General features: G+C 43.3%; 1 protein-coding gene across 2 annotated transcripts in view; it reads right to left on the reverse strand.

The window, feature by feature from the left end:
* Positions 1–26,831, reverse strand: part of GALNT7 (polypeptide N-acetylgalactosaminyltransferase 7) — a 129,592-nt gene that overhangs the window by 7,862 nt on the left and 94,899 nt on the right. The window contains exons 4-9 of one of the 2 annotated variants that reach the window (XM_066573528.1): positions 25,276–25,406; positions 19,355–19,434; positions 14,268–14,450; positions 10,942–11,059; positions 4,083–4,205; positions 260–478 (exon numbers count right to left, since the gene is read on the reverse strand). In XM_066573528.1, the coding sequence (XP_066429625.1) occupies positions 260–478; positions 4,083–4,205; positions 10,942–11,059; positions 14,268–14,450; positions 19,355–19,434; positions 25,276–25,406 (854 nt within the window). Of the gene's footprint in view, positions 1–259; positions 479–4,082; positions 4,206–10,941; positions 11,060–13,926; positions 14,110–14,267; positions 14,451–19,354; positions 19,435–25,275; positions 25,407–26,831 lie in introns of both variants that reach the window. The other variant, XM_066573527.1, reaches the window with a different exon arrangement.

Genomic DNA, 26,831 nt, shown 5'->3' on the forward strand with positions numbered 1-26,831 from the left:
TCGCTTTAAGTGAGTTATCTATTACACCCAACCCCCAAATACTTGGTAACACCTTTCTACACTCTTACATGCACCAAAAACATAATGTCACTCACCGTATCTTGTTGTACTGCTATTGCCTCTCAGACTTCCAGATATTGAGGAGACTTATGTGTTGTGCATACTGTAAGTCCCATCATCCCCTTCTCTCTCATTAGCATCTATATCCCCGCCCACCCCAGTAACATCTGTCATGGTGGAAGAAGAGGGCTGTACTCACCTCTCCCCAATCCACATTTTTAGGTGGGAGTGGGTAGTGTGCCGGGATATCATACGCGATCTCTTCCATGAACCATTTAAAGCTTTTGCAGTTGTGGTCCTCTCGGAATTTTTTCAGTTCACTTATGTCACCAAAAGCCAGAGCTTTTGTTTCAGGGCGGCTTGCGTAGAAATAGTCTCTGTACTCATCCCACCAAACTTCCACAACTCTGACGTAGTTCTGAAACATGATGTACATTAGGTTACTGGTGATTAACACCGTGACATGAAGACATTGCAGTGCAGGGAAAAGAATAATCAATACTAAACGGGTATATTCTGCACGCCAACACATTCCTGGCAAGCTGTGGCTTCTCTTAAGGTAGAAGGTAAGCTTAGGCCGTATTCACACGAGCGACTGACAGTTTTTCCTGCAAGTTCACTGTGATTTCCATGCATGCACGGTGTGCTTTTGCATTCAAAGAATGCATCTTGCATCAAATGCGCAAAGAATAATCCCATGTTGTTCTGCTAAGAAATTGCTTTAAAATAGTCATGCAAGTGCGATGCAGTTTTTTAATGTCCCTCATAGAAAATAGTAAAATAGGACATGCACCCATTTTTCAAACTCGGGCTACCAGTCCGAATGAAAAAAATCAATTGTGTGAATGAACCCATTCAAATGTCAAATGATTAGGTTCTGTTCCCATGTGGGTTCAGTCCATCTCAAAATTGGAAGAAACTTGCATTAGTAAATTGCTCTTGTAAATACCAGGCTCACATGAGTGGGTCAGATTCTGCATGCAGGAGGCCTGCAGTGGATTTCGGCTGTGCGCCCGGCTGGTGAACCTGTGTACCTCCTATAACTGTACTGCGGATGACCACGGAGGTTCGCAGGCGGTCATGCGCAGTACAGGTTTTCTTTTTTGTTTGTAATTCCTCCGTCAGGATGTGGATACCTGCAACCCATGTGAATTGCGTACGGTCTGCGGGTCGGACGGCCTCCATTGACATCAATAGGCTGTATGCGCGTATTACTTGGCAAAACAGAGCATGCTGCAATTTCCTTCGGTTCGTGGAATATGCAATTCATATCTGCTAGTGTGAATGAAAAAGCGAAAATGCATGCCTTTCAATGCCCGCGCTTTACAGCGGATCGTCTTTGTGGACAGTGATCGTGGAATCGACGATACAAATCCGCCCGTGTGAGCCTGGCCGAAAGGGGTCTTCCATGGTTTAAAAAAAAGAAAATAATTGCAGGGGGCAGATAAATGTATAAAAAAAAAAGCCATACTCACTTTTCTGAAGGCCTCCTATGTCCAGCAGACTAGAGCGATCATGTGCCGTTCATCAGTCATGTGACCACTCAGCAGGACCGTGCTGGGTATACACTCATGCCCTCTGAGGCTAATGATTGGCTGAGCAGTCTTGTGAGCAAGGAACAGTACATGGCCGCTGCAGTCTCGTCCAGATGAGGGGCAGAGCTGGATGGAGGGGACACATCAGAAAGGCGAGTCTAATTTTTTCTCTATTTTACCTTCCTTCATGCAAATGGAAATTCAGGTGGGTAGGAGGGGGGGGGGGGGGGGGGGGGGGGACACACGACACCAAGAGGAAGAGGAGGAGCGGAGGAAGACAAGACAGAGGCATTGTCAATACTCCTGGGAGGCTGTGGAGAGTGAGGACGGGCCGAGGCAGCACTGCTAGGTGGCGGCGGCCATGGCACCGTGGCTCTGCCATGTGTGTGGGCAACCTTTAGGACTGAGAAGGAAGATGTGAGGGTAGAAGGGGTGAAGTCCACTGTGGATCCATGGCAAAATTTGTGTCAAAATCCGCATCAAGGGTCTGCATTTTCCATTTTTTTAATCTGGATATTATGCAGATTTTGTTCTGATTTTCCGTTCCGTGTGAATGTTGTAATCAGGACAGAGTACACAGCGTGCCTATGAGCAGATCATTGTACTGCATATAACCCCGTACATCCAGCGAACATGACACCGAGTGTGCAGGTTACACCGGGAGCTCTGGCTCTCCCTAGCATTATATACTTAAGCAGTAACAGCCGGAGTCTATACAATTACCTGGGACATCTTCTGCCCGGAATGACAAGTTGTAGCAGGATAACTACCTTTGGCTCTCGCTTTCATGGAAAATAAATGTGGATTCAAAGAGATGTCCAATTATCCTGCCACAACCTGCTGGTTCTGAAAAACATCTTTACTTTGCTAAACAAATGACAGGCGGGAGCTATAGAGACCAGGAAACATAGGGATATGCAATGTAGTCCCTTACAAGCCTCCCAGAAGGAATATAGAAGCCTTGCCGTGTGCGCTAATGGGTGGGAGACGGCAGCGGGGTAGTTACAGACAGATCGCTGTGCCAGGAGTACATGGCCAATTAATAGTGGGTAACAAATGACACTCCTTAATATTCTGGTCATCAGCTGCTCCCTGTTGGTCCGGCTCCTGCTATACACTTCAGGCGGAACGGAACCTTACATAGCAGCCACCACATAGCACAATGTACGGAGAGGGCGGATCCGCCAGAACAACCATATGAGAGCGGCTCTCAATTTTGTCTAATTTCATTAGACTAGATCAAAATGTCAGAGCAGAAAAACCCGATTAGGAGGCAGCGGCACATCTGATTGATAGCAGCACACATTCTGTTAGCAGGTTATTCGGGGCCATCTCCCACAAGGTTGTCTCATACGTGTTATATGCTGTATACTAGTCATATCATATCCAAGAAAACAGATCATTTTAAATCAAGCCCCCATCAGGACCCCAGTAATAATAATAATTCCCTGGGGCCCGATGGGTGCTTGATTTAAATCCTTACTTCTATGGCGCCAACATATTCCACAGGGTTTTACAAATCAGGTAAACCCAGACGCTACAGAGTAATGCTCCATTTACACGGGACGACTGTCGGCTAAACGACTGCATGAGCGGGGGACGGCACCGCTGGTTAGCGCTCGTCAAGAGCGTTTCCACAGGTAGATCACCACTGAAGTATAATTATCGTCCCTGGTAAATGGCCCAATCCAAACTAATTAACAATGCAAATAATTGGGTTCCAAGGAATATCGTGGGAGGGAGGGCAGAAGCAAAAGAGTCAGATTAGGGAATGTGGTAGGCCTGCCTAAAAACATGTGTTCTTAGGACACGCTCTCACAGTGTCAGGAATTAAGGAGGTTGTACCAAGATCACAAGATATCCCGTATCCACAAGATAGGGGATAACGTGTTGATCGATGGGGGTCTCACTGCCGAGCCCCCCACTGATCTTGTGAACAGAGGTCTCATGTCCACTGCGATTCTCTGTATGAAACGCTGTCCCTACGCATGCATTACGGGAGGGGAGTGTTTCGAATTCAAATTGGGGAATGTGGAGAAAAAAAAAAAAAAACGCACTGCGCATGTGCGTGACGTCAGATTCCAGGACATGCGCAGTGCATACTCAGTCCATACACAGTCTCTGCCGGCAGAGTGAAAGGGCCGCGTATGTGTAAAACAGTGTGGGAGACCCTCGATGTTTTATGCATACCCCTGTGGAAATGAGCCCTAAGCTGTAGTCTAAGGTGACTGGGGAGGCAGTGCAGTGACTGGCACAGGGGGGAAGCAACTGCACAAAAATATAACCTGGCTGCTGCATTCGTAGATTGAATAGGGGAAAAATTAGTGACAGGAATACATATTAGTAATGCATTGCAGATAACAGGAATTTTACTGGATTTCTGCGTTTCTTTTTCTATGCAAGGTTGGGGTTTTTTGCCTTTAATAGAGGTGGCTGCAAAACTAAAATGAGTTTAGTCACAATGCTTCTAAATGACACAAAATGTACCTTGAGTGTTGGCGATGATCCCACATAAACAGGAGGTGGGTTTCCTTGCCACCCATGCAGACGGTAGATGTGTCCCACACGGGAACAAGGTGTGAATAATAACTTGCCTCCGCACTGCCAGATCTAAAAGAAGAAGGGAAAGGCAACATTGTATTATCTAGTTATACAGAAATGTACTTCGATATATTGTATCTGGATTGTGACATTTACTCCTGCTCTCCTATTCTGTGCAGTACAATAGAAGTGAAGGGGGTTTTAGAACACGGTGTGGATTTGCGGTTAGACTCCATATTAAATTATATATATATATTCTGTTGCATTTTTCACTCAAGTTAATACACACAGATTTTGAAGAGGTTCTTTTGCCCCCTTTCACCATGTACCTTGTTAGGACATATGGATGCCACAGAGAAAAGACACAAAATTAATTAACAGGGGGCCAAATAAAATACTACAGGGGCTCTGCAATGGGCAAGCTCAAGACAAAGGTTTAGGCGCCTTAATCCGGCTATGAATAATTAGATCCCATATATGTCTTCTGCAGTCAGCCGGAGAATCTTTCTAGGCCATATTTATTCACACTGCTCACTTTTTACATTTCATTAAAGGGAATGTTTCATCAGAAAGTGACCTATTGTATGAGTCAGGTTTTTATGTAAACATAGTTTTTAAAGAATTTTTGCTGACTTTTAAAAATTTTCGATGTCATGATCTATATTAAAAAAAACCCCAAAAAACACGAATACCAATATTCTGCAGTTTTCACACTGACCACTAAACCCAATAATAGGCTGAGACTTCCTGTTCTCTAGAAAATACTTTTCAGCAGTGATCTCATTATAATCACAGACAAGATTACAATGAAAGGTAACCTATAAAAACACAGGATACACCATTCATAATATAGCTCATCTCCTCCCCCTCTCTGTACAATGACCTCTGCATAGGTCACAGATCATGCCTAAAACACTCCCCTATAGAAATCAATGGGTCAGCTCTTGTTTATTGTGTGAATGGTCCATGAGTTCTGCAGCTCAGGCAAGGTGGCAGCCCCTATAGTCATGTACAGACTAGAATAAAAAAAAATAATCTACAAATCAGAGGGGAAATACAACATTAAAAATGGAAAATGTTTCATTATCTGTTTTTAAATAATAATTAAAAAAAAGAATATAGGAAGTACACGCCCCTTAAAACAATCGTACAAAAATGCTGGGGGTAAGGCTCTACACACACGTGGTGGCATACACTGGAGCGGTCCATTGTAGGTGTGCATTGGAAAACCTTTGCCATAAGGCCCAAACACCATCGGGAGAGCCTGAAGGTGCCTTTACATGGGTCAATAGTTGTCCGAATAATTACTCAAAACTAGGGATTTGAGGCAACTGTCTGCCCATGTACACATGGCCCCCAACAGGGCACTGAGCAAGAAGTCTCTGAGCTGTCGCCAGTCATTCTGTTTCAGCTCACTGAAACTGAACGACTGATAAGCAGCTTCTCAATCAGTGTAAACAGGAGTCGCCCAATCCATAAGCTATTGCTGTTTACTGTGAATGGAGGCGGTCGGAATGATCCCCAGCCCGTTCTGCCTCCATTCATGTGAACAACTATCGCTCCTGTGCATAGCCGTGGAGATGTACCATGCACACTGACAGATTTCCCAGTTGTCCAAAGAACAATAAATAGTAGGAAATAATAATGAAATGTTTTTGCTGAAAAACATATATTCAAAACCTACGGGAGAAAAAAAATAGCTTTTTTTAATTAGCTAACCAACACAAACTGAAGTAATATTTGCCTTATGTACGATAGAATATATATACTCGTATAATGTTGCTATAATAGCTTAATCACTGACAACTTTATAAGCTAGCTTCAATAAAGTATGCAAAGCGAGCAATCTACCCCGATGCTGCAGCGTTCTGTATGAGCGCCATGCTTCACAGCACTCGCTTGTTACAGACCGAGTCTTGAATGTAACTGATAAGGAAGAACACAAGCACAACTATTACAAGGTTGTTTGCCATGCCTCACTGACACTCACAAGTGGAAGGAGAAAGTCGCCAATGACTGGAACCCACTCATCACTTCGCTAAAAAGAAGATAAGCGGTGCCTCTGTGCTCATCCTCCACAAATAATAGCTACCGGAAGATTGAATACTGACACTGTTCTTTCCCTTGATCATGCTGGCATCCGTATGCCGTTATCCAAATTCTATGCTAGTAATGGCGACATGTGGCACAGTGACTTTCAGTTGCAATATGGGAGGAAATGATGGTCTAAAGGCCCTTTTATATAGAATGGTTATCGTTCAAACAAGCGGAAATGAAGGATAATCGTTCAGTGTAAACGCAGCCAACGGCGACCGTTAAAGGGGTTGTCCCGCGAAAGCAAGTGGGGTTCAGCACTTCTGTATGGCCATATTAATGCACTTTGTAATATACATCGTGCATTAAATATGAGCCATACAGAAGTTATTCACTTACCTTCCCTGCGCTGGCGTCCCAGTCTCCATCTAACTTCAGCGTCTAATCGCCTGATTAGACGCGCTTGCGCAGAAGGGTCTTCTGCCTTCAGGTCTGTCCGGCAGCAGCGGCGTTGTGGCTCCGCCCCCTTCTACGCGTCATTGCGTAGCTCCGCCCCGTCACGTGTGCCGATTCCAGCCTCCTGATTGGCTGGAATCGGCACATGTGACGGGGCGGAGCTACGCGGTGACGCGTAGATGGGGCGGAGCCACAACGCCGCTCGTGCCAGACCGAGCCGAAGGCAGAAGACCCTTTTGCGCAAGCGCATCTAATCGGGCGATTAGACGCTGAAGTTAGACGGAGCCATGGAGACGGGGACGCCAGCGCAGGGAAAGTAAGTGAATAACTTCTGTATGGCTCATATTTAATGCACGATGTATATTACAAAGTGCATTAATATGGCCATACAGAAGTGCTGAACCTCACTTGCTTTCGCGAGACAACCCCTTTAAGTCGTTTGTTTTTATGCAGCATAAAACTCATTGTTGGTTTGTTTACTAATCATTTGGTTTAAATACCGATCGCTCAGTCTTTGTCAGTCACTTATACAGTGAATGCATTCAACTGAACGACTTCTCGTTTGAACATGCCAATGATATATCTCCCCATATGAACAATCTCTGACATCGTTCGCTCATTCAAACGACAGATCATCAGGTCTAAAAGCACCCTAAAGGCCCATTTAGACAACGATTATCGCTCAAAAGCCGTCTTTTGAGCGATAATCGTTGTGTGTAACTGCACTAACATTGTGCAGTTTTCGTTCTCCCGTCGCTCATCGTCGTCTTTCAGCATGCTGAAAGACAACGATGAGCCTCATCAAAGATTCACAGCGGGATACAGCTGATACTATTGTTTCAGCTGTATCCCACTTCCTGAATACAGGCTAGGTATGAAGAACACAGTGGTCCAGCTGTGTTCTCCATACCCCGTTTGGTGAGCTCAGCTGTATAACAGCTGGGAGCTCCGAGCAGAGAACAGCTGGATGCAGAGGACAAGTGGGAACGCCCCGCTTGTCTTCTGCATCCTCCGCTCAGAGCGCTCAGCTGTACAAAAGCCGGGCGCTCCGAGCGGGGGGAACAGCTGGATGCAGAAGACAAGTGGGTACACCCCGCTTGTCTTCCGCATCCTCCGCTCAGAGCGCAAGATGATTGCTCAACATTTGAGCGATCATCTTGCACTGTAAATGACACAACGATTATTGCTCAAAAGATAATCATCGTGTCTATTAAGACTGTACTGGACCTTAACAGATAGGAGCGCAGTTTAAGCGAATGGAGTGGGGGGCACAGCTGGCGAGGTCTGCACCAACTCTATTTAGTAGCATAGAAAAAGGAGATCTCAAGTGCCCAATGCTTTTGTTCTTGGGCAGATAAGCCAAGGCCAGAGGTGTCCGTTTCTCCTTTCGCTGTCCAGAACACACACATGTACTGCATGAGTATGGGGGAGTTAGGTAAGATAGTGGGGCGAGCATGTTCGGCAAGAGGAGTTTTGTTTTATAATGATAACCTCCTTTAAAAACAACAAGTAAAAAAACCAAACGTTTTTCCTCAGTATTTTAAGCGCTGGAGGTTGATTGACATTTTTAACCTTTTAAAGTGAATCTTGCCCTTTGATCATCATGCTGTTTTTAGGCCCAAAATTCTGTGCTGAAAGTTGTCTTATTTAATTCTGTATGTATGCAGAGGATTGGGAGCCCTGTATCATTCATCTGCTAGGAAGACATACAAAGTAACTAATCGCTGCAGAGTTGTGTGTTTATTTACCGTAGAGTAAGGTCTACGGGCTCATTCACACGGGCGTACTGTCACCGCGTATTAAGCACGCATATTTCCCGTGCGTAAATAAGGTGAATGAAGGCAATGGAATTTCATTCTTCATTCACACCTGCATTGGAGTACGAGGGGACACTGCGCAGAAAACGCAGGAGAAATAAATCGCAGTGTGCCGTATTTTTCTGCGTTTTATACACAGCCCTTGAAGGGCAGCGTATTGAAACACTGCCCCTTCACACAGCGCAGAATTTGGAAAAAAAAAAAAAAAAAAAGTCGCACTGCACGTGTCCCTGTATGAAGTAATAGATTTCCTGGAGCTGCACAAACAACAATCTGACATGAAAGGTGTAAATGAGGACTCTGCTTTTGCATTCTCACTGGCTCCCTGCTATAGAGTTCTGTTACATGTCCCTTGTGTGCTGTGGGGATGCAGACAATAGAACAGCTTGCTCTAATTTGCATACAGGAAGGGTGCTATTGTTAACTAATTACAACTTACAACTACCAGCAGTTGAAGAATCCTGTTTTTTAAAACAGAACAAAAAGCAAATGATTTGGTCTTAAAACAAGGCTGAGTAGTATGTGAAAGAGATGGCAACAATTATAATTCCTGCAGGGGAAACATCATCAACGTAAACATGCCTACGCACATTACAATGACATCGCACAGCTACAACATTTTTCGGATGCTCGGCAATAACAAAGAGTTTAGAGAAGTATTTTTTCCACCAGTTAGGGATTTTATACATGGAATGGTTCATTCAGTTTATTGCTGGGGGGTAATCGTTGTGAACCCTGCCACCGCTCAATGACCAACAGTTATTCCTTTTCTTATTGTCAGTCGTTCATTTTAGGCAGGCATAAAAGTCAAATGCCGATCAGCCGATCATTGTTCATAACTGATCGTTTACGGTGAATGAGGGCAGGCGGCCAGAAGCGATCTCCGACCCGCTCCATTCACTGAACGGTTATCGCTAAGGCGTGAAAGCCCAGAAGCGATATTTGTTGGGATGATATGGTCCCATGTTAGAGGACCCTTAGCTGCCGCTCTGACTAATCAATGTGTGAAAAGAGAAGTAGTCACACTGGAGCAAACTGTCACGCAACGAGACCAACCAAACTTTCGGTCTTCAGGGGTCAGTTAAGGCCAGTGAAGAAAATCACCCGCAGAATCTGATTTTATATATACTGTACTGTATATATGCAACACGGTATGGCCAGTCTCACACAGGCCTTTAAAAATGCAGGGTTTTTGCAAACGCAGCACTTTACAGCGTTTTCGAATGGCATTTTCAAAGGCGTTTAACAGCGTTCTTAACGCACCCCATCATTGGAATGCGTAATGTGTTGCGTTAACAGTCGCTGAAACGAACAGAATAGACAGCGGTTGAAAACTCAGGCGTTAAAAACGCCATGCTAATAGACCTGTCTGAGAAGCCCCATTGAAATCAATGGAGGCTCAGTACAGCGTTTTTAGCGGGCATGTCAAACTCCTGCTTGAGAGTGGCTTAACAGTTTGACCGTTTCACACTAAACATCATAAGTCAGCATCTGTGTGCATCCTTGTTTTATCTAATTTTGATGGCTACGGCCTTAAAGGGGTTGTCTGATTTCAAATAATCAAGCAACATTGGCCAATTGGATAAAACAAGCAACATTAACCCGCTACATCTTCTCTCTCGCTGTTGCTCTCGTTTTCCCAGCCAGGCTTCGTCTACCTGGATGCAGCGGTGATGTCACACTGACAATATGTGACTGCTGCAGTCAATCATTGGCTTCATGCTATATGGGGGAGGCTGCACCGATGCAAAATACAGATGAGCAGCCACTCACACACCTACTAAACATGAGGGGTGCCTGCTTAGTATTAGATTTGAACATGGATCAAGTTTGTATAGGGTGCCAGTGCACAGACTATTAGTTACACCTATGTTATTAGAACAGGCAAACTATCCAACACCTTCTACAAAAAATACTGATACCAGGGATCCAACATGTAACGGTTGCCTGAATTATGCAATTAACACCACTGCCCAGTTTCAGGCTTAAACCAGACAACTCTTAAAATGTTCCTCTATTTTCAGGACAAAATTCTGCCCTGGCACCGTAGGTCCAAGGGTACATTACCTGCAGTTGTTCTACTCCCTCAGCCCTCTGATCTGCTGTTTCCTGGTCCTGTGTTTGGCCCAACCCCAACAATGCATTTCTAATGTTACACTACCAATATAATGTACCTGCTCTGTAATTGGCCAAGGCTGCTCGCGTGATCAGCCAATCAGAGAGCAGTGCACGGTGTGTATTAGGTAGTTAGCCACCAAAGGTTTCTATCTGGAACAGAGAAGAGAGAAGCCCAAATCCAGAGGATCAAAGGGACGGCAGAGAAGACCAACTGCAGGTAACATATCCTCTTGCCCTCCTGGTTCCTTTATGGTTTTACGATGAGAAACGGTACTCATTTGATATCAATACAGAGGTTTCTCACTAGGATATATTTTCTATACCAGTAAATTCAAGTTTTCATACATATCCATAAATTAAGCTCCTTTTATCTACAGTACCTTGTAGGAAATTTCAAAGTTCTCTCCTCCCCAGATTTGAAGACCTGGGTCATAAAGACCCAACTCAAAGAAGTAATCTCTCTCGATAGCAAACAATCCTCCGGCCATGGCAGGAGACCTAAATAACAAATGCATTGAATAAGCTTTTGTACAGCGTTACAATAATGAAAAAAAATATAAAAATCAAGACAACTATCAATATCAAGTATAATTAAAGCAAGAAGGTGGAGAAAATTCCTAAGAAGCAAAGACAGTTGTGGAGGATAGAGCTGCAAGCCATTACACAAAGGGGAGGTCCTGGTTGAACCAACTCTTATGAAGAGTTCTTCAATTTTATAGTCCTGGAAAACTCCTTTAATGCAATTACACTACATGATATGTGACATTGAACGAAATGTAAGACAATCACACCTGTATCATTTCCTGGTAACCCTACTAGTGAAATGTAATGGGTATTACATGTGGCATGGAATACAGGTTCATAATGACCAATTCTGGGCCTTTCAGTTTTTGATTCTGCTCCTTCCAATAAACTAAATCTAGCCGTATACATTAAGGTGTTCTCATATCTTCTAACATTACTTTATAAGTCGTTAACATACAATAAGCCTATGATACCTGTCAAAGCAAGAATTAGGATTCAATGCTAAATGGATGGCTGAGGATTCTGCACTTGCGGGATTGACCTCGTCTGACACTTGCAAGGTTTGTAGTTAATCATCTATGTATCTCCCCTTTTTCTCGAGTGGCAGTGACGCTCATCTCCAGAGTAAAATGGAACAAACAGCTTGGTGTACTTATCATATAGGTACCAGATATGCAGGGTTAGTGAAGAGATGAAAGGAAGTGAAGTTTTATTGTGTTAGGAGGTAAACCAGCAGCAGTAGAGCTGCTCACCACAATGTGAACATTACAAGGGGAGGTTAAGAGTTCTGTGCACACAGAAAACAAGCTAACAGCCCATGACTGGCAAAGAGAACTGGCAGTTTATGCTTAGGACAATTCACTGCTAGTAACTTTGTCAGTAAAGAGAAAAATCCAGTCCCACTTAGCCAGATATTTCTGCATATATTAATTAGCATATGCATTATAAATTCCATACAGATCGCCAATAAAGATTCCAAAAATACATAATAAACAATGTAAAATATACACAACTTACATAATGGATCATTCATGTATAATCTATACAGAGTGATAGACAGCAGATAATTAGGATGAGGAGATGTTAAAACTTTTGAAACACATTTCACTCCCATCTCAGCCCCAAAGAACAGGCCCCAGTGACGGATCTCAGTGCTGGAGAACTAGCGGTCCATTACAAAGAGAAAATCGATAACATTTGAAAAGAAATCTCCAAAAACTGCATGGCTAGCCCCGATCTCAATGTCTTTAGCACTGTATCTATCACCCACTATCTGTACTAGAACCAATAACAGGAAGAAGTCTCCAGACTCCGCCACACCACCTGCACTAGCAACCCTCTTCCCTCACACCTCCTCCGGTCCCTTTCCCCAGCTGTCATTACCCACCCCACCACCATCTGCAACCTCTCCCTGACCTCTGGCATTTTCTCCTCCTCATTCAAACACTCCATCATATCCCCTCTGCTTAAAAAAAACAAACAAAAAACCCTGCACAAAACGACTCTTAAGCCAACCGACGCTGCCAATTACCGACCAGTCTCAAACTTCCCCTTTGTCTCCAAATTATTAGAACGCCTGTTCTACTTCTGCCTCACACTCTTTCTCTACGAAAACTCTGTCCTTGACCCTCTCCAGTCTGGCTTCCGCCCCCTACACTTGACCAAAACCGCCCTCACAAAAGTATCAAATGACCTGATGATGGTGAAGTCAAGGGGCGACTAGTCCTCCTTGACCTCTCTGCTGTATTTGACACTGTCAACCATGACCTCCTTCTCACTATGCTCCGCTCTGTTGGCCTAAAGGACATTGCTCTTTTCTGGTTCTCCTCCTGCCACTCTGACTGCTCTTTCAGAGTCTCCTTCGCTGGCTCTACCTCTTCTCCACTCCTCTTGCTGTTGGGGACCCCAGGACTTGGTCCTCTCTTCTCTATCGCCTCCCTCCTATCCTTACATCACCCAGGCCGCACACTCCGATCAGCCAACACATTTAGATTAAATGTCCCTCTGACTCGATCCTCACATGCTTGTCTCCAGGGTTTCTCTAGATCAGCACTGGTCCTCTGGAACGCACTACCCTAAAACATCGGAACAATCCCCAATGCACGGAACTTCAGATGCGCCTTAAAGACGCACCTCTTCAGGAAGGCATACCAAATCTCCTGATCTGTATTTCTATGGCGCCCTGTCCAAAATTATTCACATCTGAAATTTCAAATAATGAAAATCGCCAGGTGACATCAAACTGGTTTAAACTTTTCATCAACCAATGCTATCCTCACATGTATGATAGGTGATCTCAGGCACATTTCCACTTTGATGAACATTTACCCAAAAATTAAAAAGGCCTGCCAATTCAAATTCTAAGGTTGCTCCCTTGTGTGAAGTTTTCTATTCAGCCTTTAGTATACACCATGGGCACCAGATGCACTGTTGTGTCCAAACCAGTTGGTGGGCAGAAGTGATTTTCACCTACTGCTGACTATACACGATATAGCTTTTTGCAGAAAAAAAATGTTCAAGGGTCAGTTTTCAAAGTGGGTGATAAACCTTTGGGAATGCTTCAAACAAGAGGGCACCTGAGGAACATATCTGTAGATTGTTGTTTTCTACTGGACAATCCAATTTTGTTTTATGGACAGTAAAATCATCAGCAATAATAACATCAAACATAATGTAGACACACAGTAACATAATGATTTCGGAATACAAGCATAGTAATAGAAGGCGGATGGCTAAGTGGGACTGTACAAGAAGGCCGATAGAGATGGAGTGAGATATGCTGTAACTTAGTTTATCAGTACATTGTATGGAAAGAAACCTGCAAGCTGTTTAGTGATTACCGATAAGCCTCAGTTTTTGTTTTTCTCATATCCTTTTCTTTTTTGGTCAAAGGCACCCGCTTCCAAAGCATACTCCAATCCCATGCTCCTCTAGCAAACCCATCTTCATCACCTCCCCCTTGTGGTATCATATGATAATTGTTGCCATCTATGACATCTATCAGAGGTACAGTGCATGCGGTTCTGCGGAGTGGTGGAGATGCAGGATGAAGGATTGACACGAAGGACAAACATACGAACAGATAAACAATGGTGGAGAACCGAAAAAAAAAGGGACAAAAACAGAAAATAAATATATTTAGACAAACATGAACACGAAAGATAAAAATCACATTCTTTACCAATAAGGCTCAGTTCTATGCTTTCTTTTGGCCTTTTCTCTGTCGCTTAATGGAATGCGTTTCCATAACATACTCCAGTCCCAGGCCCCTCGAGCAAAACCATCGCTATCCCCACCTTGCTGTGGCTCAATGGTATAAACATTGCCATCAATGTAATCTATTAGCGGAACAGTACAAGCAGTTCTGCCAGGATTCCAGGAAGGAAAGCAAATTCACAACAAGAAAAGACACGCAAAATTAGTGATATAAAAGTGCAAAAAAGTATCGTTAGACAATATCAAATACTACTGAGAAACAAAAATATCAAACACGGACACTGTAATTATTATATAGGCCATGTGTTATATGCAAATACAAGCAAACATCTTGAGATCTGGAAAAAAAATATCAGGAAAAACATAGTTATGATTTTACAGACAAAATCACTGTTGTATTTTTAACCCTTTCCAATCCACTGTCTGACATCTGAAGACATTCTGATTGAAGGCTGTACACCTCCAATGTCAGAAGATATCCGGCAGGGTATTCTTACTGTATATTACTGGCCACTATGATGTCGGGGGGCCTCTCCAGCATGTCCCATACGAGAATACTGGCTCTAGCCAGCAGATGGCGCCATTGTATAAAGACAGAACGAGAAAGCCCCCTAGGAAACCCTGAATTTAAAGTTGGATTGCAAAGGGTTAAAAACAGAGAAATGGCCACTATGGTTTGACAGTTTTGCAAATTAGCCCAATCTTATGCATTAACCCCTCAGCAACAAATGCAGTATATTTACAGTGGATGTGTGCAGGAACTGTATGAAAAGGACTCCGGAGCAGAGCGGGTGCTGGCTGTGTTATACAGCAGACACCCACCCACAATAGCCTCAGGTAGAAAACAAAGATTTTTTAATCCCTTCCATACCGCAGTCATTAGTGCAAGCAGCATCTGAGCAGTTAGACAGAGGGGGAGGCTCCCACCGTCACCTCTTTACCCACCGCTACGAGCACATGGAGCTGAGGGTTTACCGTGGCAGTTGGGGGCCCAGTGAAGCTCCTTGGGCCAGCCATCATAGTAATCCTTAGTACACTCATTGACAAAAGAAAAAAAAAAAATCAAGCACCCATTAGAAGTTGTTGGAATCGAATGAAACTTTCCATCTGTGATTGTAACATTGATAAGAATCAGGCTTGTTAAATTTATCATGCCTGATCCTGTAGTTCCCAAGTGATATAAGCCGCCATCAGGGGTGTCTGGCAGCAGCATATACCTCTCTTTCTACTGAAAACACATGCAGTTTCATCTGAACATAGCATGCATGTGTATAGGAGGGTCATTAGGTATAGCTGACAACTGCTGTATGTGTATGCAGACCTTAAAGGGGTTTTTATCATGACTGTAAAAGCTTTTCCTGCAGTCGGGCCCGCTATAAACTAAACAAATAAATCATAAGTTGCCTCTCCTGAAGTGGAGCTGAGCGGCTCATACTGCCCCAGTTTCTGTGTAGACAGCTGGGCAGAAGCACATGACTGCTGTGGCTAAACGGAGACTGCAGCATCATGTCCCCCAAACTCCTATCATCATGGCACCCAGGATATGCGATCTGATTCCAGGAGTGCCAACTGCTGCCTCTCATTCGCATTAAAAATAAATAAAATCTTGTTATTTGTATAGCGCCAACTAATTCCGCAGCGCTCTGGTAATTTATTACCCCCCCACCAAGCTGGGTACTCATTTTACCGATCTTGGAAGGATGGAAGGCTGACCTGGCTACCTGAACCACACGTGGATTGAACCTGCAACCTTCAGGTCGTGAGCAAGAGCTCAGGACTACATTTCTACTGGCTTAACAGTCTGCGCCACATGAGGCATTACTCATCTGAGCCTATTGAGAACTCATGCACATTCAAACCAAGCATGCATGTCTATTGGTGGATCAGAAGGAACATCTGTAGGCTGACAGTTGTTGAAGGTTTATGGCCACATTATGACTTGGCTGAGGACTCTAAATGCATTTGGTAGACCAGTAGATTCCAACACCCCATTAGTAACACCTGCGTAGCCACAAATGGCGCCCTGCTTCCATGTGTAAATGTAAGGCATACTTCAGGAGGTAAGCTAACAATGCAATGCAGTTCCTACAGCACAACATCGGTGTCGGAAAAAAACCCAGCAGCTTAAAAGGACTTTCATTTAATCAAATGTTATAACTGTGCAGGGAAATTAACTTCTATACAAATTTGAGCAATGAATGCACGTTCACCCATAAATAGGAGAAAGCAAAAGTAATCAGAGCACATCCATAGAAATAGAACCTTTTCCAAGAAATCTACAGCCCACACTGCAACCGTAATCAAATTTTGCTTGCAAAAAGGCAAAATGAAATTTCCGAGCTCTAACAGAAGGGCAGCAGCTACTATTCAGGGACTATTTTCATCTTCAAGTTTGATTTGATTTTCATTTAAATCTATTCTCCATCAAGGCGTTGTGTGTGCGGTCAGAAAGCTCGCTTTGTATCAGGCGGCCAGAATGCAGCACTAGAGAAGCCTTATCTCAGAATAATATCGCCGGCATTCGCTAGTGACGTCATCGGCGTAGCGGATACTGCAGGGCAAGAAAGAATCGTGGAAACAAACCTGCAAAAAGTGGAGGAAGAGCCCATAGCGATCTATAGGGTCACTGCTTTCCTTTTAGAACAGAAGGGGCAAAACTAAAGCTTTGTCCTCACCTCCATTATAAATTCAATCACATCACAGAAACATTAAATTAACAGACTGCTGCACCATCAAATGACAGCACAGGCATGGCTTAATAGGCAATTGGCAATGGCAGCCCTGAGGGCTTTTAGAGTGCCCCTGGCTGACATGGCAACCAAACGGCACCCCACGATCTCCTTGCGCAGAGACATATAGGACCCTCGATCGGAGCATTTGAATGTTGCTGTGAGAGTTCACAGCGCCATTTAACCCCTTAATGACATGGCCTATTTTGGCGTTGAGGACCAAGTGATTTTTTCGTATTTTTCCATCTCCATTTTTCAAAAGCCATAACGTTTTTATTTTTCCGTGGACGCGGCCGTATAAGGGCTTGTTTTTTGCGTGGCGAGCTGTAGTTTTTATCGGTGCCACTTTTGGGTACGTAGACAATATCGTAAAATTTTTTATGATAACATGGAGATAAACCGCATCAATTCTGCCATAGATTTCTTTTTCTTACAGCGTTAATCATGCAGCATAAATGACACACAAAATTTTTTCTGCGGGTCGGTACGGTTACAACGATACCAAAATTGTTATATTTTTTTAGGTTTTTACACTTTTTTGCAATAAAACCCCCTTTTTTTTGGAAATCTTTTTTTTTTCTCTATAGCTGCATTCAAAGTCCTGTAACTTTTTTTTTTTATATGTACGGAGCTCTATGAGGGCTTATTTTTTGCGAGGCGAGCTGTAGATTTTATTGGTACCATTTTGGTGAATGTACGGCTTTTTTGATCACTTTTATTGCACTTTTTGGGAGGCAAAATGCTAAAAATTAGCATTTTGCCTCTGTTTAGCTTTTTTTTTACGCTTGTCGTACAAAATGAAAAGTGTGTTCAACTTTTTGTACACGTCATTACGGACGCGTCAATACCAAATATGTGGGGTTTTCATTTTTTCCCCCTTTTTTATGCTAATATTAGAAAAAGCATAAAAAAAAGGGGTTTTTTTTTTACATTTTTTTTTCTTTTTTTTACACTATTTGAGTCCCTCTGAGGGACTTGCAGCAGTATGCCTATGATCGCTGTGATAAGGCATGGCAGAGCTACTGCTCTCCCATGCCTTATCGCCTATACAGCGATTATAGGCACAGGCAATACAGGACGCCAGTGTCTGGCGTCCTGTTGCCATGGCGACAGGCCGGGCTCTTGCGATGACATCGCGAAAGCCGGCCGGAGACACAGAAGGATCACGATCCCTCTGTGAACTCTTTCCCTGCCACGATCTACTTAGATCGCGGCAGGGAAGGGGTTAACAGCGGGGGGCGCATCTCTGATGCCCCTGTTGCAGCGGGACGCCGGCTGTGAGTGACAGCCGGCTCCCGCTGCGGGATAGCACGGGATCTTATGTGATCCCGCGCTATCCCCAGGACGTACCGGTACGTCCTGTTGCGGGAAGTACCAGGCTCCCAGGACGTAACAGTACGTCCTGGAGCGGGAAGGGGTTAAAGGGTTAACAGCTGCAATCAGCATGAATGCTGATCGCAGCTGTCAGCTGTAAGATACTTTGGGCACCTGCATTACATGTAACAGGATTGACCCCCGATCACCCTCCATACAAACCCCGAGCCTCCATAATGCAACTGTATGCCATGGAGTATTAAGGGGTTAAAAGTGACATTTCTGTTGAATTTGTAGAAACCAATTTGTTGTATTAGTTGTGTTCGGATATTTCAATTGTTCTTGTTCGATTGTTGTTTTTTTTGCAAACAGCTGAAAGTTTGGAAATTCGGCAAATAAACTTAATTTGCAATGAGGGGTTAATGACTTTGATTTCACCTGTATATATTACACGTTCTGACAATTCGTCTTAAGACTCTGTAACTAAGGATTTTCCAATTTCCTAAATCTCCAGGTGAAAATAGCAGTGTGCTATAGATAGATGTACATCAAAGATTTAAGAGTAGGCATGATAATCATGCTGGACTCCTGACCCATAAGGCTGACCCAATTACCTGCCAAAGGACATTAGAAGATTGAGCAGAACTTTAGAAAGGCATTCGCCTGGACTAGCTGTCAATCAGGTGGTATAATTGGCCAGCATGGCAGTGTACTGTGGGCTAAGCACTAGAACAATGAAGAAAGGTGAATAAGCCATTGAAAGCCACCTCTCATCTCCCAGGGGAACATAGAGGCAGGTATGGTTAAATCCAGCACGTCTACTCCTTCTGTTCCCCAACTTCTGCTGTTAGGACTGTCAGACTATCCCTATACACACTGAATTGTCAGTCAATCCCACTGAAAAAGGCAAGTTAATGCGGTTTTAATGTGTAACATTTGAAGGTCGTGTGCATTGTCCAGTAAGTGCAGTGAATATTTTATGTTAGAGTACATAGAGAGCATACTTTACCTGTCTTTGGCTATGGGCGCTATTAAAGGAGCATACCAATTAATTCCCACTTCACAGTGTGCATCTAGATATATTAAAACCTACAAGAGATCAATATGACATTACAGATTAGAAGATGACGTTAATGCACTGGTGACAAAAGAAAAACATTCAAGAAAAAACACCCAACAAGTAAGAGCCGACTGATGTTTGGATACAGTTGTATCAATTCACTAAGTAGAATTCTCTCAGGCTTTCTCCCCTTGTAAACCTGCCTGACAAATAGGCCTCTGTGCTCCAAAAACGTGCAATTGTGTTATTTTGTGATTAACCATTAGGAGGATAACTTTTGTGATACTTTGTTTAAATTGGCAAAAATGTGTCCAGAAAATCTATTTTTACTGAATGTTGGATTCTGCTGACAATAAATCACAGTCTGGGAATAGTAGTCCGGTATGTACAGATTCATGGACTAACGGAATAGATTGCCTCTGGTCTGCCACTATAGAACTAGATCGCTGCCTCGTCTACCAAATCATAGTCAGATGAGCATCGGCTCAATCAGCTTCACTTTTCTGGAAACCTTTAATGCAAATAAAATGTAGTTATGCAGCTTTCAAGGTCTTCACCATTTTTAGGATCCGTTTGCTGTGGATGAATAAAAGCAATCTAGAGGCTGAAAGATTCATATAGACAGACCGCTTCTCATAGCCGAGCATCTTCTACAATCGTAGGCAATCATCAGCGTCACCAATTTCTCCTCTCCTGATGCTTTGTTAGAATGTTTCGTGGTAGGTAAAATATATCAGCCTGAAATTCAGACTTTTCAAAGCAAACAAAGATCTTGGAATAGGTGAAAAATTATAGATGTAGAACACTTCATTGTGCTAGGATTAAAGGAGCTTACCAAACTTAACCAGTGATGACTAAAGGCCCATTAGACTGGACGAATGTCGGGCAAACGATGCCCGACACTTGTCCCCGCATGTACTCGCTCCCATGCTGCTGCACAGGAACGAGTATCGTTGACTCTCAGCGGGCGGCTGCAGGAGATTTCTCTCCTCGCTCTCCCCCACCTCTATCCATTCACTCTAACAGCGGCCATTCAGTACTGAACGACTGCTATTTACACTGAACGATCGTCGTTCAGCTCATCTTTCCTCGTTTAGGCTGCATAAATGATGGATGAGGAGCTGAACGACGATCATTCAGTGTAAACAGCAGCCGTTCAATACTGAACATCCGCTGTATTAGGTGAATGGAAAGGGGCGGGGGAGAGAAATCTCCTCCAGCCACCCAGGCGGCCCCCTGCTGGCCGCTCTGTCAAAGAGCTAGCGAAACCGGCTCCTGTGCAGCAGCACGGGAGCGAGTATGTGCAGGGATGGGTGTTGGGCATCGTTTGCCCGACATTCGTCCCGTGTAAATGGGTCTTTACACTCAAGATAGTTCATCAATAGTTGATTGATAGGAGTCTGCCGCTCGGGACCCTCAGCAATCAGCTGTTACTACGCCTGCGGTAAGAGCAGATAGAACTGGAAACTGACAGCTCTGTTAGGGCCCAGGTTGGTAATGGAGGCACAGCTACCACTGAATTCAATGCTCATTATCAACCCGGGCTGCTGCAATGTGAATATAGCGGTCAGCTTCTGGCTCTGTCCACAGTGACCACTGCCATCATAACAGCTGATTGCCTAGCTCACGAGTGGTGAGACCCTGCTGATCCTTAAGATAGGTCATCAGTAGTTGAAGGGAACCTGTCTCCATCGAACACCACCATAAACTAAGCTTTGGTGCCGTTTGGGGAGATGATTGGGGGATGTATTCTTTTATGCTCACCTGCTCCAGCGGTGTCCACTGGTGAAGTCTGCACAGTGTCTGAAAATCTGACTCTTTTCAGACTGCCATGCGTACTCTCCCATAAACTGGAAGTCTGAAGAGTCAGATTTTCAGACTGCGTACAATCTTCAGAAGGGAGCACCCTGGGAATGGGTGAGTATAGAAAAATATAGCATCATAAGTTAGTTTACAATGCTGTTCGGTGGTGACAGGTTCCCTTTATGTCATGGAAAATCCCTTTAAGCTGGCATAAAATGAGAATTCAAATGTAATATTACCATTTAATTTATTGTTTGATTAATATTTTCCTTGTTAACCCTTTCAAGTCTACAATCTGACTGTTTAAGTTAGCAGTTTGTTGGCTGATTACTTTTAATAGACGAGTGCAATTCCCCAGAGAAGGCTTTTGCCGCCATAAGTTGACCTGTTAGGTGGATTCGTACTTAAAAAAAAAAAGTGGTCATAAACGGCTGCACAGATATTAGAAGAATGTCATAAGTGGGGTACCACAGGGCAAATTTGATGCATTTCCCCTCAATTCTCTCCTCCAGGTCATTTATAGAAATGTTGTACAACATTTCTATAAATGACCTGGAGGAGAGAATTGAGGGGAAATGCATCAAATTTTCTGACAACACAAAGCTAGGAGGGATGGCTAACACTAGAAAAGAGAGATTCAAAAAGATCTAGATAAGCTTTAACAATGGATCGCAACTAAGAATGGTATTCAATAGGGAAAAATACAAAGTCCTACATCTGGGCAAGAAAAGTGGAATTTTTTAAAATATATTATATATCACAGACTGAACAGGAGATAACAGTGTGATGCAGCAGCAAAAAACACAAAACTCAATTCTGGGATGTATTAAGAGAAGCATAGAGTCTAGATCACGTGAGGTGATTATCCCCTCTACTCTTCCTTGGTTAGATGTCAGCTGAAGCCTTGCGTCCAGTTCTGGGTAATCTCACTTTAAGACATTGAGAAAACTGAGCAAGTTCAGAGAAGAGCATACCATGGCCTATGAGGAACTAAAGGATCTAGGAATGTTTAGCTTGCAAAAAAGAAGGCTGAGAGGACACTTAATAGCTATCTACAAATATCTGAAGGGCTGTCACAGTGCAGAGGAATCAGCCCTATTCTCATTTGCACGATGAAAAACTAGAAGCAATAGGATGAAACTGAAAGGGAGGAGACACAAATTAGATATTAGACAGTGAGGGGGATCAATGAGTGGAACAGATTACCACAGGAAGTGGAGAGTTCTCCTTCAATGGAAGTGTTCAAACAGAGACTGGACAGATATGGATGATTTTAGTGATGCTGCACTGAGCAGGGGGTTGAACCCGATGACCCTGGAGGTCCCTTCAAACTCCACCATTCTATGATTCTATGACCTTGCTAATGTGACAAAGAAGTGAAATAATTATGTGTTTGTTACATTTAACACCATTTTTGCCATTTTAGTAAGTACCAGGTTCCCAAAATTAAAAGTGCTCAACAAAAGGACCAAAGCTCCTCCCATCCAGTGTGGACACACATTTATCATGTCTTCTGGATAGAATAAATGCCCTATCAAAATGCTACTGTCCATGCCAGTGTGCCCATATTAGACAGAACGGAGGTTTCCCAAACCCACAAAAAGCCCGCTCCATTCGTGTACTTGCTGCCTTCTTCCTGTCTTGAACTTCACCCCAAAAAATAAATCTGCACCCAACCAACATGTAAAGATGCCCCATAGGTGTCAGGTTTGTTGGCATCTATGGGGCATTGTGTATGTTTTTGTTTAGTCATTAAGTAATAGTTACATATCTGGGATCTTTGTACTCGGGAGAATTAGAGGATTATTTCTTGTGATTTATTGAACTGGGTATACCAACTAGATCAGAGTACAAGGGAAAATAACCAAGGGAAGATGAATTTTTACCCCAATTTGTATCCATCTTTTCTATAAAACACAGGCAAATCAAAAAGATAGTGCTTCATTTTAGATTCTATAAGAAATGCCTGAATGCCCCCCCCCCCCCCAAGGAAAAAAAACAAAACAAACAAACAAACAAAAACAACACAAAATACTGGTAGACTATGAAATTAACTAAATATTTAGACTATATTTATCCCAAATGAGGTAAAGACCCTTGGGTCTGGAAAGGCTACATGATGTACTCTAGCTTTAATTTCTTGTCCTGAAGTGCAGGGTAACCTAGTACTGACACTACATGTATCCTCTTACAACCCATATGGCGACACTGATTGCCTACCGAGAAGGAAAAGTAGTGCTTTCAGCTGACTACATGCAAGTCAAACATTTATGATGCTTGATGAGGGGATCTGCTTTGAAACCTGCAGTCATTTCACTTCAATTTAACTTCAAAGACCAGTAAAGCTTTGACATCTCTGAGTGTGGTACATTCTGCCAGCTCTGGTATACTTGCATGTATAACAATCATACCGTACTAGCAAAGTATATTTAAAGGCTAGGTACACCTCTGGGGGCATTGCTTTTTACTTAACAGGAACCAAGTTATGGTGCTTTTAAAGGACAGGGAGCGTGGGAGTCCAGAGAGGTCAGCGCTTGATCTGTCAGCGCATGCACACTATGGGAGTACACATGACTGAAGAAGAGGTGCGCTCACAGACCCAGCACCAACTTCCAGGGGTGAGAGTGAGGAAATGGGAAGCTGGGTAAGTAGAAGTATACCCCCAGACTATGTTCCCTGTCCTATGAGCACCCTAACTTAGTTTATGGTGCTTTTAGGATGTGACAGGTTCCCTTTAAATGCATGTATTTTAGGCTGAAAATCCATTTTGCAATAGCGTTCAGATTACAAATTTTCTGCATGCATAGACTTCTCATTTGTCATTCGGTTGCTGCATGCATTTACACTGAATGGATCGTTCAGATTCTCGCTAGATTGCGGGGATCCAAATGATAGGCATTCTGCGTTAAAGTACCTTAACCCTCTATGCCGCCGGGGGTCATGGGAGTCTGTAGGATTATAGGAAGCTCCACTGCTGGAAGTTCACACGTGACTCCTGTGGGGAGTCGAGTAAGGGCGCCTACCCACTTGCGTTGCCGATTTTTGCGCGTGAAAAACGCTGCGTTTTCGCGCGGTTTTTCGCTGCGTTTTTTGCAGCCCTCCATTGACAATCATGGGTGCATTAGGAGAAAAATAAGGAGACATATGCAACTGACAGTTCCTATGTGAAAAAACCCCACGAAACGGAAAAAAAAACCCAGATGGACAAGAACACATTCTATACTAATTGCTCTTGAGAAAAAACGCAAAACATCACAGGAAAAAAAAAAAAAAAAAAAAAAAAAAAAAATCGCAAGTGGGTAGGCGCCCTAACTTCCATAAGCAGCATAAAGTCGAAGCAGATATTTTGCAATATTTTATATTTTTTAGTAAATTCTATTTTGTAATATTGGTTTACTTTATAACTTTGTTTTAGTTTAAAATATTAAAGAAAATGATTGGCCCTCTTTAAAGGGGAAGTATACCTTTTGCCTTTCCGGTGTCCAATCTACAGAGTCTGAAGTGTGTTAAAGGGACCTGTCACATTGAAAATGCAGTACATTCTGCAGGCATTATGTTATAGAGCAGGAGGAGCTGAGCAGATTGTATATAGTTCTATGGGGAAAGATTCAGCAGAACTTGTAATGCATTCAGTTTAATGTCTGCTCATGGTGGGCTTACGAGTCCAGTGGGTGGTCTTATCAGTGACTGACAGTCTTCCTTATAGGATAGCACATGCTGAGATAGCTAACAGTCAGATTGGAATGACCAATGGACACCTAAGCCAAGAATTAGGGAACTAAAATCAATGAATTACAAGTTATACTAACGTTTTATCCCCAAAAACTATATATCAATCTGCTCAGCTCCTCCTACTCTATAACAAGCTGCCTGCTGATTGGTCGGCATGTTTTCAATGTGACAAGTTCCTTTTAAATGTTTCTCCCAGTAGGACTCAGAAACAAAGTCCCTTAGAGCAGCCCTGGCTGAGAACAAGGCTTGTGTGGCTCTATAGGTCTGTGCATGCATACAGCTCTCCAATGTAATTGTGACGATCTAGAACATGACAGCAACATATTCCGACTTACTTGTCCTACTTTAGCTTTCTGGGCTCCAATGCTTCTTGCTTGTATGAGTCCCTCTCTGCGTTCATTTCTAAATACCTTTACCAGCCCATTCCATTGCTTGACATACGAGTCCAGCCTTCCCTTTAAATGTTCTGGAAGAAATAACCAGACCTAATCAGAATAACAAACTTTCTATGCTGCGTCGTATCCATTCCTATTGACGGAACAGTCACAGGCAAAGCGACTGGCATATGGGTGAGACGGCGAACGCTTAATTGTGTTTCATCACGGATGCCACGGCACTGAGGAAATAATGCATCTGATGGCTTATTCCTAGCAGCTACGAGAATTTACATAATCCTCACAGGATGATTTAATAGAAATTGACAAGTGGATTAATTTCACAAGCGAAATGCCAAGTGTGGTTGGACTGAGATAGTGAATGGTTCAAATAGTTCACCTCTTCCAGTGGTTGAGACTGTGCTGTGCAGCAAGGACAGACACAAGCTGTCATCTACAAGCCTCAACCTTCTGGGAAAGGCAATCATTGTGGCAGAATAAAGCCCAGTGAAAAAAAAAAACTTTAAAAAGTTTGTCCCCCTCCTTATCAGCTGCTGAGTAACATCAAAGGTCCGGTCTGACATCTGGCCAATGTGGCCAGCAAACCACAAGATGTAAACCATTCCTTAGTAAGTATGGACACCTTTGGGGGCATATTTTTTTATTTTTAGCTGAAGAATATTTTTACAATAGGTTTTTATAAAAAAAAACAAAAAAAACCCCACTTCCTCAGCATTTATGTACCAAAGTATATAGCTAGCTGCAGAATACCATTCACTAGCAAACCCGTCACTGAGATCACCTGACAGTCCAGGTTTTGGTTTTGTTGCTCTGTTATAGGAGCAAAAAGAAGGAATCTCAGCCCAAGCGGATCCGTTCTATGACTGAATCAAATGCTGACAAATGGACTCATCGACTATAATGGGGTCCATTCAGCTTCTGTTATACTCCCCAAATGGTGCCTCCACCACCAATTGTGAATGTGGTCTAAAGGCCCATTTACACGAAACGATGATTGCTTAAAATTCACTCAAACGACAGTTTGAGTGATCATCTTTGCATAATTCTAAGCTGCTAATGAGCTACTAAAGAGTTAATGCAGGCGGAGCGGCATACCACCGCGATAGTTCTGAGAATAAAGCTGTTTTGTATATGCAACCAGCTGCTTTGTTCTCAGCGCTATCAGCACCGCCCACTGAGATATCAGGCTCATCGCTCATTTCTAGCCTGCTAGAAATGAGCGATGAATGAATAGTGTACGAACAGTGTACGATGGCCGCACGTTTAGACGCAACGATTATCGCTCAAAAGGCGGCTTTTGAGAGAACTACGATCTCTTCTCTCCTGAAGGAGCTTGTAAGGCGATTTATGACCAAAACTAAGTTTATCTTAGATGTGGTCATAAATCAGAGGTTTGTTCTGGGGAGGAGAGAGGGGCTGGATAGGAGATGGTCTAGGGTGCCAGACACTAGAGATAAGTGGACTGTTGGCCAAACTCATGTCTATCATCAGCTTTC

This window comes from Eleutherodactylus coqui, chromosome 7, assembly GCF_035609145.1.
Source record: "Eleutherodactylus coqui strain aEleCoq1 chromosome 7, aEleCoq1.hap1, whole genome shotgun sequence".
NCBI lineage: Eukaryota > Metazoa > Chordata > Amphibia > Anura > Eleutherodactylidae > Eleutherodactylus > Eleutherodactylus coqui.